Source organism: Tauraco erythrolophus, chromosome 2, assembly GCF_009769465.1.
Source record: "Tauraco erythrolophus isolate bTauEry1 chromosome 2, bTauEry1.pri, whole genome shotgun sequence".
Lineage (NCBI taxonomy): Eukaryota > Metazoa > Chordata > Aves > Musophagiformes > Musophagidae > Tauraco > Tauraco erythrolophus.
The window spans coordinates 73,281,290-73,296,477 of NC_141466.1; the positions used below are offsets into that span (position 1 = coordinate 73,281,290).

Genomic DNA, 15,188 nt, shown 5'->3' on the forward strand with positions numbered 1-15,188 from the left:
CTATTCCAGCTTGGCCTTCTTCTTGTTACCACCGCCGTTCTCTTCTGCTGGTGCCAACGGTGCTGCCACGTCCTCCAGTTCCCGCTTCCCACTTTCAGCAGGTGGGTGTGTGTTACGGGGTTTGAAACTGATAATGATGCAGGTCATGTTATCGCAGCTGGTGCCATCCCCTGAGGTGTCTGGAGCCAAACACTGATCCAGCAGCTGAGAAGGGACAGAACAGGACAGGACAGGTTAGCAGAGAGCACGGACACAGCACTACGAATAACCTGAGACATTGGGCCCGTTCCAGCAACTGCCAGTGGCTTTGGGGCTGCCAGGCCAGAACGGTGAGAGCTGGGCTCCAATGCTCTTCCCAACCAGACACGGGACAGAAACAGCCTCAGCAGCCCTGGCTTTCTGAAAGTGGACAGAAACTCCTTCGGCTTGACAGCAACCTAGAGATCAGAAGCACTGGTCAGGGTGCCACATCAGCTGGGTCCCAGTTCAGAGGCGTCTCTGCTCCTGTTCCAGCCAGCACTGCTGCCCCAGGACTACCAGACACCCCAAGTGCTGAACAAACCAGTCTGATGGAGAGGAAGGGCAGAGTCAGGCACCAGGCTGGGATGCAGAAACACTGAGTGCTGAAGGGATAGTGAAGCTCCGGGCCTTACCTCTTCTACAATGGAGGAGAGTGGCCTCAGGACTCCATTCTCATCCTCTTGGGTGATCTTGGGCTGGATGAAATCCACCACTTCTTGGCTGCTCATCACATTCCTGCAGAGTGGAGAGGTCAAAAGGGCAAGCAAAGGGAGCAGTCATGCCATAGCGTCCTGAGAACCCCACTGTGTCAGGGAGCTGATGGGAACACGGCTGTGCAATAAGGAACAGGAGGGTTCAGAGCTCAGTGCACTCTGATGTCCCTCCAGCTGAGAACGGCTCCCAGGGGTCCAACTTAACTCTCTGAGGCCACGGGGGAAAAAGGGCTGATGAGCACCCAGGGCCCTTGGGCCTTCCTGAAGCCCAGCTCCAGAGAAAGACCAGAGTAGTGATGCCCAAGAGGCACAACTTCTCCCTCATTACTCACCAGATTCAAACACAGTCAATGACCATGAAGTCGTGGTTGTCATTTATTGTCAGCACTTTGATGTCAAGCAAGGTAGAGATCTTCTGTTCTTCTGGAGGCAGATTCTTGTTCCGCTTGTAAAAGTGATCACCTGTGGTGGAGAGGAGGATCGATTTTTGCTGGACCCTGGCAATGCTGCCTGCCCCCAAACAGTGAGAAACACTGCCCTGCCAAAGGGCAACCCCAGCGGAATCAGAGCAAGTGCTCCCACAGCCAGAGCAGATCAGGCTATGGGTGCATCAGACAGAGAAATCTGCCATGTATCCAAGGCATCAGCTTTGGCAAGCCCAACGTGCTGTTACTAAACAACAAGAAAGAGTTCCTTTGATAGTTCAGAGTCTCTTCACCCCACAGTGCCACCTCCCCAATTTCTGAGGCAACACCGGGCCAACAGCACATGGCATCAGACAACACCGGCTGCCCTCCCCAGACAGCTGGTCCCTCCGTCCTGGGGACAGATGATAATTTCGCCCCAGAAGAGTGAGATGACCTGGTACGTTTCCCCCTCATATAATGTCTACAATCAGAGCAGCTAAGTTTCATCTAACACAGCAAATGGAGGGATGGTGCATGCAGCAAGACCAGGGGCTATCTGTTATGGCCGCTGCACAGATGAGGGTATATTCCCTTCAGGGTTATCTAAACAATCCATGACACTCCCATGAGATGGTCTTAAAAGTATCAGCTTGAAAAAGCTACTCCTAGAACACACCTAGGATGAGCCAGAGGCTCATAGCTCAAGTACCACAGTAAGCAACGCATTCTGCCCAGCCAGAAGGCCACTCTGTCCCAGTGCTGTTTCCCACCTTACTGTCTTCCTCCTCTTCCTCAACCTCATCCAACTCATTCTCATTGTCCTCAAAAAATTTGGATTTGGTTGTGCACTGGGGCTTTCCCGTAGAGGAGCAGGAGGACCCGGCCTCCCCAGCAGAAGAGGTGACGGCCTCATCACCTTTGCCTAGTTCAGGCTTCTGCAGAGCAGGGCTGTTGCCTCCAGTGCTGACTTTGTCTGAGGTGGAGGAAATACCCGAGATTTCTTCATCTGGCTTCCCATTCTTCCTCTCCTTGTGGTCAGTAAGCTTCCCTGGATCAGCCTCTCCATTCATATTTGACTCCCCATCATGCTGCTTGCCTGTCTCCTCCGCAGCGCTCTCCCCAACTGGAGCTAAAGACTTGGTTTTGAGGTTCTTGGTGCAGTTTTGTCTATAATGTGTGAGACGCTCCTCAATGGTCATTGTGGCTTCTTCATGCAGAGGAGCAGCTTCCTCACTATCCACTAAAAATGGAAAGGGGGGTGAGGACAAAGAGGGTCAGAAAGCAGGACACATCACCACACACGGGGCTCAGCAGTGAGCTGCCCTGGCTGGAAGGTGCTCTTGCAGCTGGGTTTCAGCAGCGCTCAGCAGGCTGATCACCAGCCGGCACAGACAGATGCAGCCAGACCTGTGCCATCCCGCAGCTTCCAGCGCTGCAAATGAACAATGTGCAAACGGCAGGGGAAGGGCTTGATGCTGCAGTCTGCAAGGTACCCTGTGCCTCAGCCTCTGACGCTATCTGCTGGGCTGGTAGGCAGCACAGAACTTTAAATCAGACGTAGCGTTTGTGATAAAGAGCCTCATGTTTCTGAGTGCAGGCTCATCTGCAGCTGTGGGGGAAGCAGGCAGACCACTTTCATGTGCAGATTTGTTCATTAATACTGCAATCCGGAACAAGAAGTTTTTTGTTATAGCAGTTGCTCCACGGGCCTTAAGCACTGCAGGGATCCAACCCTGCTGTAATTCGGACCCTTACAAACAGATGACAGAACAGCTTTAGGCAGCGCACACAGTATCTGTCGAGGGGTTTCACCCGCATGAAGAGAACTCGCTCCACAGCTGTACTCAGTCTTCCTGGGCTCGGGGGAGATGGCTGATATATTTTCACAGCTGAAAATCCATGGAACCTGCTTTCACATCTATCTGCTTGCATCCATCCCTCCGCTACGCCATACAATAAAAGCCACGGAGCTGGCTTCTGATGAAAGAGACCTTTTTTTTACACTGAGCACAATACACGTGTATACTGAATGCTTCCTTACTGTACAAGAGCCATGGAAAGCAACCAAAGAGTTCATCTTGAGTCCTCCTTGGAGTTGACCCACAGGCCCACAAATGAGGGGACTGAGAAAAGCTGTTTCTAGAGAGAGTGGAAGGGCAATTTAAATTCAAGATGCTTTAAATATTGGGATCAAGTATAAAGAAGAGGAAGAGGAGCATGGCAAAAGAAGATGGTACATTAAGCTGGAAAGAGAGGAAGTGTGTTAAAGATGGCAGAGAGGAAGGAACACATGACAGGGTAAGGTCTTGCTCCTGCTAAGGCATGAAGGAGTCCACTGTATTTCTTGCTCCTCAGCTGCCCGGCATGGAAATTCAGTGCTACAGCTGCTGAGCAACATAAAACGAAGCAGACAGAGTCACTGATTAAATGGAAGAAAAGGCAAATCTGCCCAAGTGTATGAGTATTACTACCCTGGCTGCCACCTCTGCTCCAATTGAGCATCTCTGCTAGCTCTTTAACCTCAGCTTAGCTGCTTTGACTTCAGCAGCTGGGTGTTTCTGGATCTTTCAGGTTTAATGCCAGAGGTAGAGGCTTTCTATCTGGGACAAGAAACATCCCACCTGATGAAGGAGGTCTCAGTATTTTCTTCTACACTGGCTGAGCTATAATAGATCTCCTTGTCTGCTTTTCTGTGTCTCTCATCTCCTGCTACAATCGAATTGGATGGTCTGTTATTTCAATCCATCTTCGGATTGAGTCTTGCCTGAAAACAGACAGTTGTTAACCAGTATGCCAGGAACCTATATTCCTCAGTCTCTACCTGACTGCAGCACTTTCTTTCACTTCTCCCCTTACAGCCTTCTCAGTTTGAGTATTCACACTGACTTCTATTTCTCCAAGCATGAAGTCCCTCAAGCTGTGTGGAGATGCAGTTTCTCTTTTGAACAAGTTGCTTTTCCATTTTCCAGTGCAAACAACTGTGTACGGTAACTCTCCCCCCAGCTCTCCACCTCGGACTCTTCACACAGACAGCAAGGAGACAATAAAAGTTCTCTACACACGCCAACAGCCCTCGCTTTAGGGAACATCTTTTGTTCATTCTCAAATGCGTTTGTGTGATGAAAGATGTCTCTCAAAAGCATTTGTGTGCTCTGCAAGCACTGCATAATTTTGTGGCATCTCAGCTGATGGGTGAAGGATTTGGCTTCACATCCCTTTTCAGTCTTCCTTTATAAATCACCTCAAAGGTCATTTCCACTCTTTACTGGCCAGGTACATATCAGTTTCACTACATTTCTGTTTCACTACATTTCAGTTTCTTGCCATATGAAGATCTGGTCAACACAGGCTCTTCCATCAAGCTACATCTGCACAGCATGATGCCAAGTCAGTTCTGACTGTGCTACTCCGAGGCAAAGGAAACAGTAGCAGCCAGGTTCACGCACAGCTCTGCTTGGGCTAAGCCGTCCTGCTAGAAAGCATCTTTGTTGCTCTGCTCGCACCAGTGAGCTCCCATGTTGGGTTTGACTGCTGAAGCAGAGACAGAGATTGAAGCCAGCTGACAGGGCTCCCAGGTATGGCCACGACAAGGTGGGGGCTAGTTTACCTGCTTTTTGGCTTGACCTCTGCATTGAGACACTCCTCTAGGCCCAGCCACAGAGGCTGGTTCGAGTAGCAAGTGCTGTGAACGCCCTAGTGCCCGGACATGAAAACTAATCTCTTAGTTAGCTGCTGATCCCCAGCCCCAGCTCCAGTGTGCAGAGCCATGTGCAGGTGTTTGCTTTCCTCTGGGCAGCCTGCGGATGGGCTCAACTGCAGCTGAATCCTGAGGAATGCAGAAAATTTCTGCAATAAAACTGATAATGGTCATTGCAGGAGAATATGTCATTTCCCATGGAAATAATGATAGAATGGGCTGTAAAATATAGGATTGGACTCGAAATGATGTTTTTCTGTTTATTTCTTCTTCTTCTTTTTTTTTTTTTTTTTTTTTTTTTTAACCTCCCTGTTGCTGCGTGAAAGGCTTCGTCAAATAGTAGGAGAAAGGGGTGATCGGGCTGGAGGATGAAAGCAGCAAACCTGCCTGTGTGCGCCCCAGCCTCTGAAGTACAAAAACGCTTCAAAACCCCCCCAATCCCTCCGATCGTGTTTTCCTCTTTTATTTGAAATAGTTTCGAGTGGGAAAGCACAGTTCTGCGGGGACGGACAGAAACGACCGAGAACAACCGCTTCAGCCCGCAAGCGCCTCGGTTACACTGGCGTGGGAAGCCTCGACCCGGTCCCGGTCCCGGTCCCGGTCCCGGTCCCGGTCCCGGGCGGCGGCAGCGGCGGTGGGCTGGCCAAGGGCTCCCTCCCGTGGTAGATGAGGGGAAAAACTGCCGCCGGTTGCCGGAATGTTTCCCCGGGCCGCGGTGCTCGCCCGGCCGGTCCCCGGCGGTGCGTGGGCCACCCGCGGCAGGGGCCGGAGGGGAGCGGGAGCCCTGCTAGCAGGGATTCGGGGGAACGACCCGCTTGGAAGTGGCGCTGGACACCCTGGGCCACTCTGCGAACACGGGAAAGCGAGCCAGGAAAAAGTAAAGGGAAAGCAAACAAGTCTGAAGTCACTTTGATTCTGAAAGGATGAGAATATTTAACGGTGCACGGGGACAAAAAAAGGCGCTAGATTTACATCGGCCAGAAGGAAAATGTACTTGGGCAAACAGCCCTCGCTTTGGAGTAAGAGCTCTTTTGAGAGGTGTTTTTATTCAAGTCTCCCAAGGAATGCAATCAGTTACTCCATCTTGTCTGAACTTCGACTGAATATATAATTTCATTTAGCTAGTAATTGGCTCCCTTCGCCTTCTCGCAGAGACCCAGGAATGCTGCCAAAGATCCCTCCCATCTGGAGTCTGCAGTGACAACGACCCAGTTCTCGGGTTCTGCTTCAGCCCTTTAACTCTTGGCAAGCCCATCAGGATGTGCTGCTTGCTCCTGGGCCTGGAGGGGTGGACCTGCTTCCCCGGCCCACGGACCGCAGCAGAAGCAGTGGCAAGTGCTCCAGTTGGGAAAGGAGTATACCCTCCACCACCCTGCTCCTGTCTGGGGCTGCACAAACTGCCCTGGAAAGACCTTGTGGATACAAAGTGACAAACGTGGCGAAGTACTGCTCTTAAACCCACCTAGGTGACAGTTCTCGCCCATAAGAACATAAAGCTGCAGTTGAAAAGCATACTTGAAGCATGCACGATATTAAAAAGATGTTCTGAAATAAATACGAAATGGGTCCTAACAACCTGAATTTTTTAAGAAGACAGATGAAAACAGTTAGGCTGACTGGAATTATATGTAACTGGGCGACTGTCATGAGGATGGAGCCAGGCTCTTCTCACTGGCATCCAATGATAGGACAAGGGGAAACGGATATAAGCTGGAACATAGGAGGTTCCACTTAAACATGAGGAAGAACTTCTTCTCAGTAAGGGTAACAGAACACTGGAACAGGCTGCCCAGAGAGGTTGTGGAGTGTCCTTCTCTGGAGATGTTCAAAACCCACCTGCACGCGTTCTTGTGTGATCTGATCTAGGTGGTCCTGCTCCGGTAGGGGGATTGGACTAGATGATTCTTTGAGGTCCCTTCCAATCCCTAACATTCTGTGATTCTGTGATTTTGTGGGCACGTAGTAGCAAAGGGAACAACAAAGAATCTGCATTTTCTATATAGTTTAATAATTTGAAAAGCCTAAGACTGAAGTGAATCCTTATTACAAGGCCCTATTCATCCGCATTTGAAAGTTGTATGAATCATGCTCCCCAGCTGCAGCAGGTTGGTAGCTGTCTACATCAGAACACTTTGCTGTGCTGCTAGAGCCCTGACTTCAGAGGTTCCTCCTTGATTTACCCTGGAACATGGCAGTTATTTTGCTAAGACTGTGGTCAAAAGATCAAAGGTGGCCACACACTCACGCTGGCTCTGCTGTGGCCAGTCGCCCTGAAAGGATGTACACAGCTTTGCCACAAGGCAGTCACCAACATTTCCAGGACCAGCAACGCTCATTACGGTTTTAATGAAGCGAAACTGGTCATTGACTTCAACATTGTTGCATGACCATGACTCAGGGCATGGTTTTACCCTTCCTGCTCACAAATAGAAACACAGCAAGGATGGGAGGAAGGAACTACAGCGGATCGAGCCAGGTAAACACGTCACTAACTTTGAAGTTGCCTTTCCAAATGCCAGTGGAGTCATTTATCATTTGAAGTGCTACTGCTGCTGAAGAGGCTTCCTGTTTCAACTGGTCTTTATGTGTTTCTAGTATCTTTCATTGTTCTTGACTAAAGAAAGACCAGAAATCTTAGGGACAAGAGAGCTGTTGTTTGGTCTCCAAGCCTAGTGTGCCCCTGGAACAACTGGAAACTTATTTAAGATGGGATATGAATTTTCATTTTTGGATTTTGAAAGATTAGAAAAACAATTATTCCAGAAAAATGCATTGTGCCATTCTGAGTTTCTGTGCTTGCTTCTTGTCTCTGTGGGATTCAGTTGTTGCTAGCCCTGAACATTTAGGGCTAATCGGGGAAATGACCTGCTACATTACTGAACAGACTCACATGATATGGATATCTTCATCATCCAGGACTCTCTTTTCTCCCTTGAATTTCTATGTCTACACTGGCTCACAGCAAGTTCAGTTACATGGGGATGTCATCATGATGCAGACGAGTTTCCATATGTGGCAAAGAACCATGATTTTCTGCATAGTAATTTGTGTTTCTGCTGTGCGCTGATATATATTCACCATCCTGCACCAAGCCTTGGTCCCACAGAAGTTTGTGCAAATCTTGCCATGGACTTCAAGAGGCCATTGAATTACCCGCATTCAGTCTGTAATTTTTAGCACAAATACAGCCTATGAGACAGTGTAGGCACATACCCTGTACTATTACGGGAAGACATAACGAAGTGGTTACATACAAGAAGGACTCAGGACCTGGAAAGCAATTCATTACAGAACTACAGGTACAGATTCTCCTATTGATTGCCTCTGCTATGACACATGAGGCTTTCCAAGACTGCATTGATTCATCACCTAATATATGTTGCTTAGTGCTCCTGAAGCTCCTGAATTTATGCCTATGAATAAAGAGAAAAAAATATCCCTGTATCTGGGTTGGAAAATCTTAAAAACAAACACAGAAAAGAACAATGACAGCACAAAACTGCTAGGAGAAATCTCATGGGACAGAGTACTAGCAGGTAAAGGGGCCCAAGATAGTTGGTTAGCCTTCAAGGACCTCTTCTTCCAAGCTCAAGACCTGTGCATCCCAACAGGTAGGAAGTCAAGAAAGGGTACCAAGAGACCTGCATGGTTAAATGGGGAACTGTTGGGCAAACTCAAGTGGAAAAAGAGAGTGTACAGATCATGGAAGGAGGGGCAGGCCACTTGGCAGGAATATAGGTCTGCTGTCAGAGGATGTAGGGAGGCAACTAGGAAAGCTAAGATCTCCTTGGAATTAAACCTTGCAAGAAAGGTCAAGGACAACAGAAAGGGCTTCTTCAAATACATTGCAGATAAAACTAACACTAGAGGCAATTTAGGCCCACTGGTGAATTAGGAGGGTGCCCTGGTGACAGAGGATAATAAGAAATCAGAGTTACTGAATGCCTTCTTTGCCTCAGTCTATACTGCTGGAGCCTATCCTGATGAGCCCTGGAACCCTGAGGCTCCTGAGAAAGTCAGGATAGAGGAGGAGTCTACCCTGTCTGATGAGGACTTGGTTAGGGACCAGTTAAGCAACCTGGCCATCCATAAATCCATGGGTCCTGATGGGTTGTACCCACGGGTGCTGAGGGAGCTGGTGGATGTCATTGCCGGGCCGCTCTCCATCATCTTTGTTAAATTATGGGGAATGGGAGAGGTGCCTGAGGACTGGAGGAAAGCAAATGTCACTCTGGTCTTCAAAAAGGGCAAGAAGGAAGACCCAGGTAACTATGGACCAGTCAGCCTCACCTCCATCCCCGGAAAGATACTTATCCTTGGTGCTGTGTCTAGGCGTATCAAGGATAAGAGGGTCATTAGGGGCAGTCAACATGGCTTCACTAAGGGGAAGTCGTGCTTGACAAACCTGATAGCCTTTTGTGAGGACATCACCCAGTCGGTGGATGATGGTAGAGCAGTGCTTCAGTAAAGCATTTGACACAGTCTCCCACGGCATCCTCACAGCTAAACTGAGGAAGTGTGGTCCGGATGATCGGGTAGTGAGGTGGATTGCGAACTGGCTGAAGGATAGAAGCCAGAAAGTAGTGGTCAATGGGACAGAGTCCAGTTGGAGGCCTGTATCCAGTGGAGTCCCTCAAGGGTCGGTACTGGGACCAGTATTGTTCAACATATTCATCAATGACGTGGATGAGGGAATAGAGTGCACGGTCAGCAAGTTTGCTGATGACACTAAACTGGGAGGAATGGCTGACACACCTGAAGGCTGTGCTGCCATTCAGAGAGACCTGGACAGGCTGGAGAGTTGGGCAGGGAGAAATTTAATGAAATACAACAAAGACAAGTATAGAGTCTTGCATTTGGGTAAGAACAACTCCATGTACCAGTACAAGTTGGGGACTGAACTGTTGGGGAACAGCACAGGGGAAAGGGACCTGGGGGTCCTGGTGGACAGCAGGATGACCATGAGCCAGCAATGTGCCCTTGTGGCCAAGAAGGCCAATGGCATCCTGGGGTGTATTAGAAGGGATGTGGTTAGAGAGGTTCTCCCCCTCTACTCTGCCCTGGTGAGGCCGCATCTGGAATATTGTGTCCAGTTCTGGGCCCCTCAGTTCAAGAAGGACAAGGAACTACTTGAGAGAGTCCAATGCAGGGCCACAAAGATGATTAAGGGAGTGGAGCATCTCCCTTATGAGGAAAGGCTGAGGGAGCTGGGTCTCTTTAGCTTGGAGAGGAGGAGACTGAGGGGGGACCTCATTAATGTTTATAAATATGTAAAGGGTGACTGTCATGAGGATGGAGCCAGGCTGTTCTCAGTGGCATTCAATGATAGGACAAGGGGAAATGGGTATAAGCTGGAACATAGGAGGTTCCGCTTAAACATGAGAAAGAACTTCTTCACAGTAAGGGTAACAGAGCACTGGAACAGGCTGCTCAGAGAGGTTGTGGATCTCCTTCTCTGGAGATGTTCAAAATCCACCTGGATGCGTTCTTGTGTGATCTGATCTAGGTGGTCCTGCTCTGGCAGGGGGATTGGACTAAAGATGATCCTTTGAGGTCCCTTCCAATCCCTAACATTCTGTGATTCTGTGAAAAAACAGAGCCTCGTCACTGACTCTATTTTATAAACTGTGACATTTGGGAAATCTAATGTTCTGGCCTGGAGATGGGATGGGATTGGACTGCCCTTAACGATGAATCACTGCTCCAATATTCCCTGCAGAAGGTGATTGTAAAACTGCCTGAGAAATGGAGCTGGAGTAGGAATGAATATTCTTCTCTTTTGCGATTACCTTAACAGCTAAGTAAATTCCATGGCCCTCTTATTGTAGCAGTATTTTACTTCCTTGGAGTGTCTTCCAGATACAGATGACAACAATTGTTCGAACTCTGTGAGGATGGTTTTACTTACGCTAGAGGCTGTTCCTGCTTCCCCTGCTGCGCAAAGGAGCTTTTCCAGCAAAGATAAATGACAGGTCTCATCTCTGCCAACTTGTGGCTTGACCTCTTCAGAGAGCCTGTTCCTCCAGATCTGCAAGTGCAAGTTCTTACCCAAGCTAAAGAAAGCCAAGGTGCTCAGCACCTCATATCGGCCATGTAGCACCAGCTGCAATTTTGTGCAGGGCAGGGCTTTCGTCAGAGAAACTTCAGAGCAGCACTAATCAGTTGCTTAATGTATCCACTGCTGAGTAAGGAGTGGTGGGGTACGTGTGGCATTGGACAGGGTCTGTCTCCCGGTTGGAAACCGTGAAGGTCTCTGCCTTAGCTTACCTGGACTCACTTTTACATTCTGATTTTTATTTTGCAGTTCTTTTGTTGACAAACAATAATTACAAAACCCGAACAAACCAAACAGCAGATCCTAGTCTGGGCTTCATGAAGGTTATTACTTAGAAATCTGCCTGACAAAGTCTGCTATAAAGGAGGCTGTTGGGGGGAGAATTCCTGAAACCATCCAAATCTGTGTCACACAGGACACTTCAGTGTCGCAGCAAAAGCAAGACTAACAGAAATGTTTTATAGCACTTTTGAGATAAGACTCTAATCTGGGTCTCAAATATATTTTTGGCAATTTTTCAAAATAAAACATCTTGTACACAAACAAGAAAACACTCTTCTGGTTTTGGCTGACTTCCAGAATTTTACTGAAGGCGATAGGTAACGCAGTTTCGAATATTTAGTTTCTGATTTTCTGGTTTAACTGGATTTAACAGGAAGCTTTGTGCCTAAATAAGAGTCAGGGGCTTTGTTTTGTTCAGTCTGAATTTACATACTTGGGATTTTAAGGAAAACATCATTGTTTGGCTGACTACCACAGGTACAACTGAAATTGCTCTTTTTCTGACATCCACTGACGGTTGGAGCTCCACACTTCCAGCTTCCCACGGAGACAGAGCATGAACTCTCTAGTGCAGATACACCGAGTGAACATTGGAGTGCAGTGAGGGTGGTGGCTGTGAAAGGCACCTGGGATTAGATAACAGAGAGCTTGGGGTCATTCTTATCACCAGGTCTGGGGCCTTTCTGATCCTCCACAGAGCACGTCAGCAGCATCCCCACCTCAACCACAACACTTCTGCCTGTGCTGTGACATAACCACCCTTCAAATGGTTACAAAGCTTGACTTAAGTATTCCCACTGACAGTGAATCCACCGCACTCCTTGGGAACTCCATACAATAAGTAATTATTGCTTTAAAAATACCAGCATATTGCCAACACATCTAGCTTCGGTTCAGTTCCCATTCATTGCCTGCTGTCACCATGATGGCTTTGCTGTCTCCAGGAGTAATGAGAAGCTAGGAAAAGCTTTCCCTCTCCTGCTGAAGCTCATCTGCCGTAAAACATGTGGGGCCATGGGTGGGCAGTGCCTTCTGCCTCGCAGCAGCTCCAGCTGCAGCTCCCTGCAGGACAGGCAGGCAGGGCACAGTTCCTGCAGCCCACAGCCGCTTTGGAATTCAGGAACATTTATTTCAGCTGTTTGAGTTAATACTGAACCTGCCTGTTTCCCTATAAGCTGGAAGGTGGCACCTTTTTTTACAGTGGTTTTTCTTTGAAAGTTGATCAAACTCTTTTCTGCTTATTCTTAGTGGTATTAACAAAAAGGTAGAAAGTCTTTCAAAGCTCTGTGCTGGCAATAGGGAGTGTTGGTGAAAAGAAGAACTGGTGTGAACAGCACATTCTCCATTTTCAGTGCTGCTTTGCAATTTTCTGACTTTGCCAGTTCATTATTTAAGTTTGTGAGAGAGTGCCTAGCTACCTTTCCTCTTTTAACCTAAGTAATCGCACAGGAAGTTCTCTGTACAGATGAGATTTTCCCAGTCAGGTTCGTTATCGGCCTTTATGAGCACTATTAATTCTGCCCATCACTTCAACTTCCAGCTCTGCCCTGGGGTTTAAGAAAACAGTGACAACATCTGGGAAATAAACTCATATCTGACTGTGAGTGTTGCAGTAACTCTGCACCTCATAGCCAACACGTGGAGTGGCTGCATGCCACCACCCATGGAGGGCCTTGTGCGAAGCCCAGTGACACGCCACAGAAACTCTCCTTCTTTATAATTTAGCCAGGAGCGTGCTCTCTCCCTCTGACTTCATCAGCGAAAACTAACTTCAAAACCAGACACGACCTCAAAAGCATCATTTATCATTAGGAGGTAAGGGTGCCAGCGAAGCCAGAGAAGAAGGCAGCCTTGAAATTGGCCAAGAACTGACCCAACACAAAGTACGAAAATGACCCTTCACAGCAATTGTTTCTTGCAAGATGGAGAGAGGACAGGTACAGAGCTCTTGGAGAAGCTGAGGTGAAGTGAAGCTGCTGACAGAGGAGCTCTCTTTGCATAGAAGGCAAACACAACATGCAGTGAGAAAAATCACGCTAATCACTTTTTAAGATGTTGTTGATTGCAGCGCAGCAAACTTCTTGTGAAATTATTCAGTGAAGTTACGTAGCTCTTCGGTGACTTGGCTCATCTACTTACACATTAAAATAAAATGTATGCTGCCTGGAAACTTCTATGAGACTCCTTTATTTAGTATCTGACAAGTATTTGGAGATTTCTATCTGAAGGTTGCAATGCAGAATTTAAAAAGTAAGATAGATAATTGCTTATGAAATACGGTCATAGTTTCTCAAAAACTTGGGCTTTTTTGAGTAACAACCATAAATAAATGACAATTTGATGGCCAGCTGTTGGGAGCTTCCCTTGTATGAATAGGATGAATCAACAGCAGCATGTGCACACACACAAAGTTCAAAAACAAGGGAATGTAACTGCGAGGAGTCTAAAGCGAGCTGATTTTTGTAAAAGCCTGTGTTGTCGCAGCAATGCAAACTGGCAGTAGGAACAGAACTGCAGTCACTGGTAAGATTTTGTGTGGTCAGCTGTAGCAGAGACATGCTCATTCTTTGTCACCAAAATCTCAGCTGTGACCTGAAGAGTCAACTGTTTCTTAGATGTCCAATACCCAAACAATGCTGGACAAAAGATGTGTCTCTAAACCTACTATTTATTTCAGGTCTGGGCCCTGAACAGATGTTCTTATTCTTGTAATGGATTATTGTCTGCTGAGGAAATGTCTTAAGACCATCTTATCTGAATGTGAACTACACAGTCACATATTACATTCAGTCAGCAAAACCAACACTCTTGCTGGCTAAGCCACGTAGTCCACATGAAGTATTTGTTCTAATTGTGCAAATACTGAATTGCTCCAAGTCATCAAAGTCAGCTAAAACTGTTTGGAAAGCCAGCACTGCCTCGATTCAGATGTTGAAAGTTACCAGGAAACAATGACTTTTGAAACTTTCCTTTGAAGCTGACTGAAGAGAGGAGTGCGCTGCAGGTCTCTCCATATTCATGTCCCTTCACAAAGAAGGGCTTGTCCAGATGCTGAGGGAAAGCACGGGGAGGCTTGTCAAAGGGGAATTCATCCAAAGAACAAAAAGCTCCAACCTCTGCCCTCACCAGAGTGCCAGGAGGTTTGCCTGTTCTGTTGCGTTTTGGTTTCTCATCACTCCTTCAACAGATGGGCAACAGTCACACATCTCTTCAGAAAAAGTTCACCCAACAGGACGGTCAAGCTTCCAGCAGCCCCTGATACGGCACAGACAAAAAGCTGTTTCTCTAAAACAGGCCCTGCTCTTAGGGCAAGTAGTTTTGACATTCACATTCAAATGGTGCCATGGTCAAGTTCAAGCATCTACAGTTCTGGTAGGTCCAGCTGGCCGCATACTGAGCATGTACCTCATTAATAGCTAAAGGTCTGCAAGCACAGGGGACTGACGCTGCCCTGGTACTGCTCTGGCACACAGCTTTCACTTCTGTTTTTATGAAAAAGTTTTGATCTTCAGAGTAATCTGAATGGCAAGAACATATTGCTTTCGCAGCAATGCATTTTTCTTGTACCTCAAATACTGCCACTGTACAGGTGATTTTAAAGGTGTTATTTCTTTTTTTCCTGTGGATTTAATGAATTCCCAGTGCTTTATTTTCTTTGCAGTGTTACTGAATCAAGGAACACTTCTTAGCTATAAGAAAGCAATGTGCTTGAATAGAAAGTTTAGGTCATAAGATTAGTTAATTGACAGAGGGACCTGAAGGCATGGTTCCTCCATCAGCGTAAGCCGACCTAAAACCAAACTGCTGATAAAAAAGTGTTCCCACCCCTCTCTCTGGTGTCAGAGGCAGCACAAGAGCTAAACTCTTACACAGGGACATCTTCAGTCAGACCCCGAAGCCCCACAGGTGTGCAGCTCTTCGAGGGAAGGTGTGAGCAGGGCAAAGGAGAAGACAGAACTGCCCCCGGTGAGCAGGAGCACAACCTTGGGTTAGCTTAAATTGATCTGGAAACT

The 15,188-nt window shown here is 47.5% G+C and overlaps 1 protein-coding gene across 1 annotated transcript in view; it reads right to left on the bottom strand.

Annotated features, from left to right (window-relative positions):
• Positions 1-15,188, bottom strand: part of LOC147529246 (protein phosphatase 1G-like) — a 40,105-nt gene continuing 24,917 nt past the window's right edge. Inside the window, 4 exon segments of the mRNA XM_086625917.1 lie at positions 1-204; positions 654-756; positions 1,067-1,244; positions 1,917-2,381. Of these exon segments, the coding sequence (XP_086482043.1) occupies positions 1-204; positions 654-756; positions 1,067-1,244; positions 1,917-2,381 (950 nt within the window).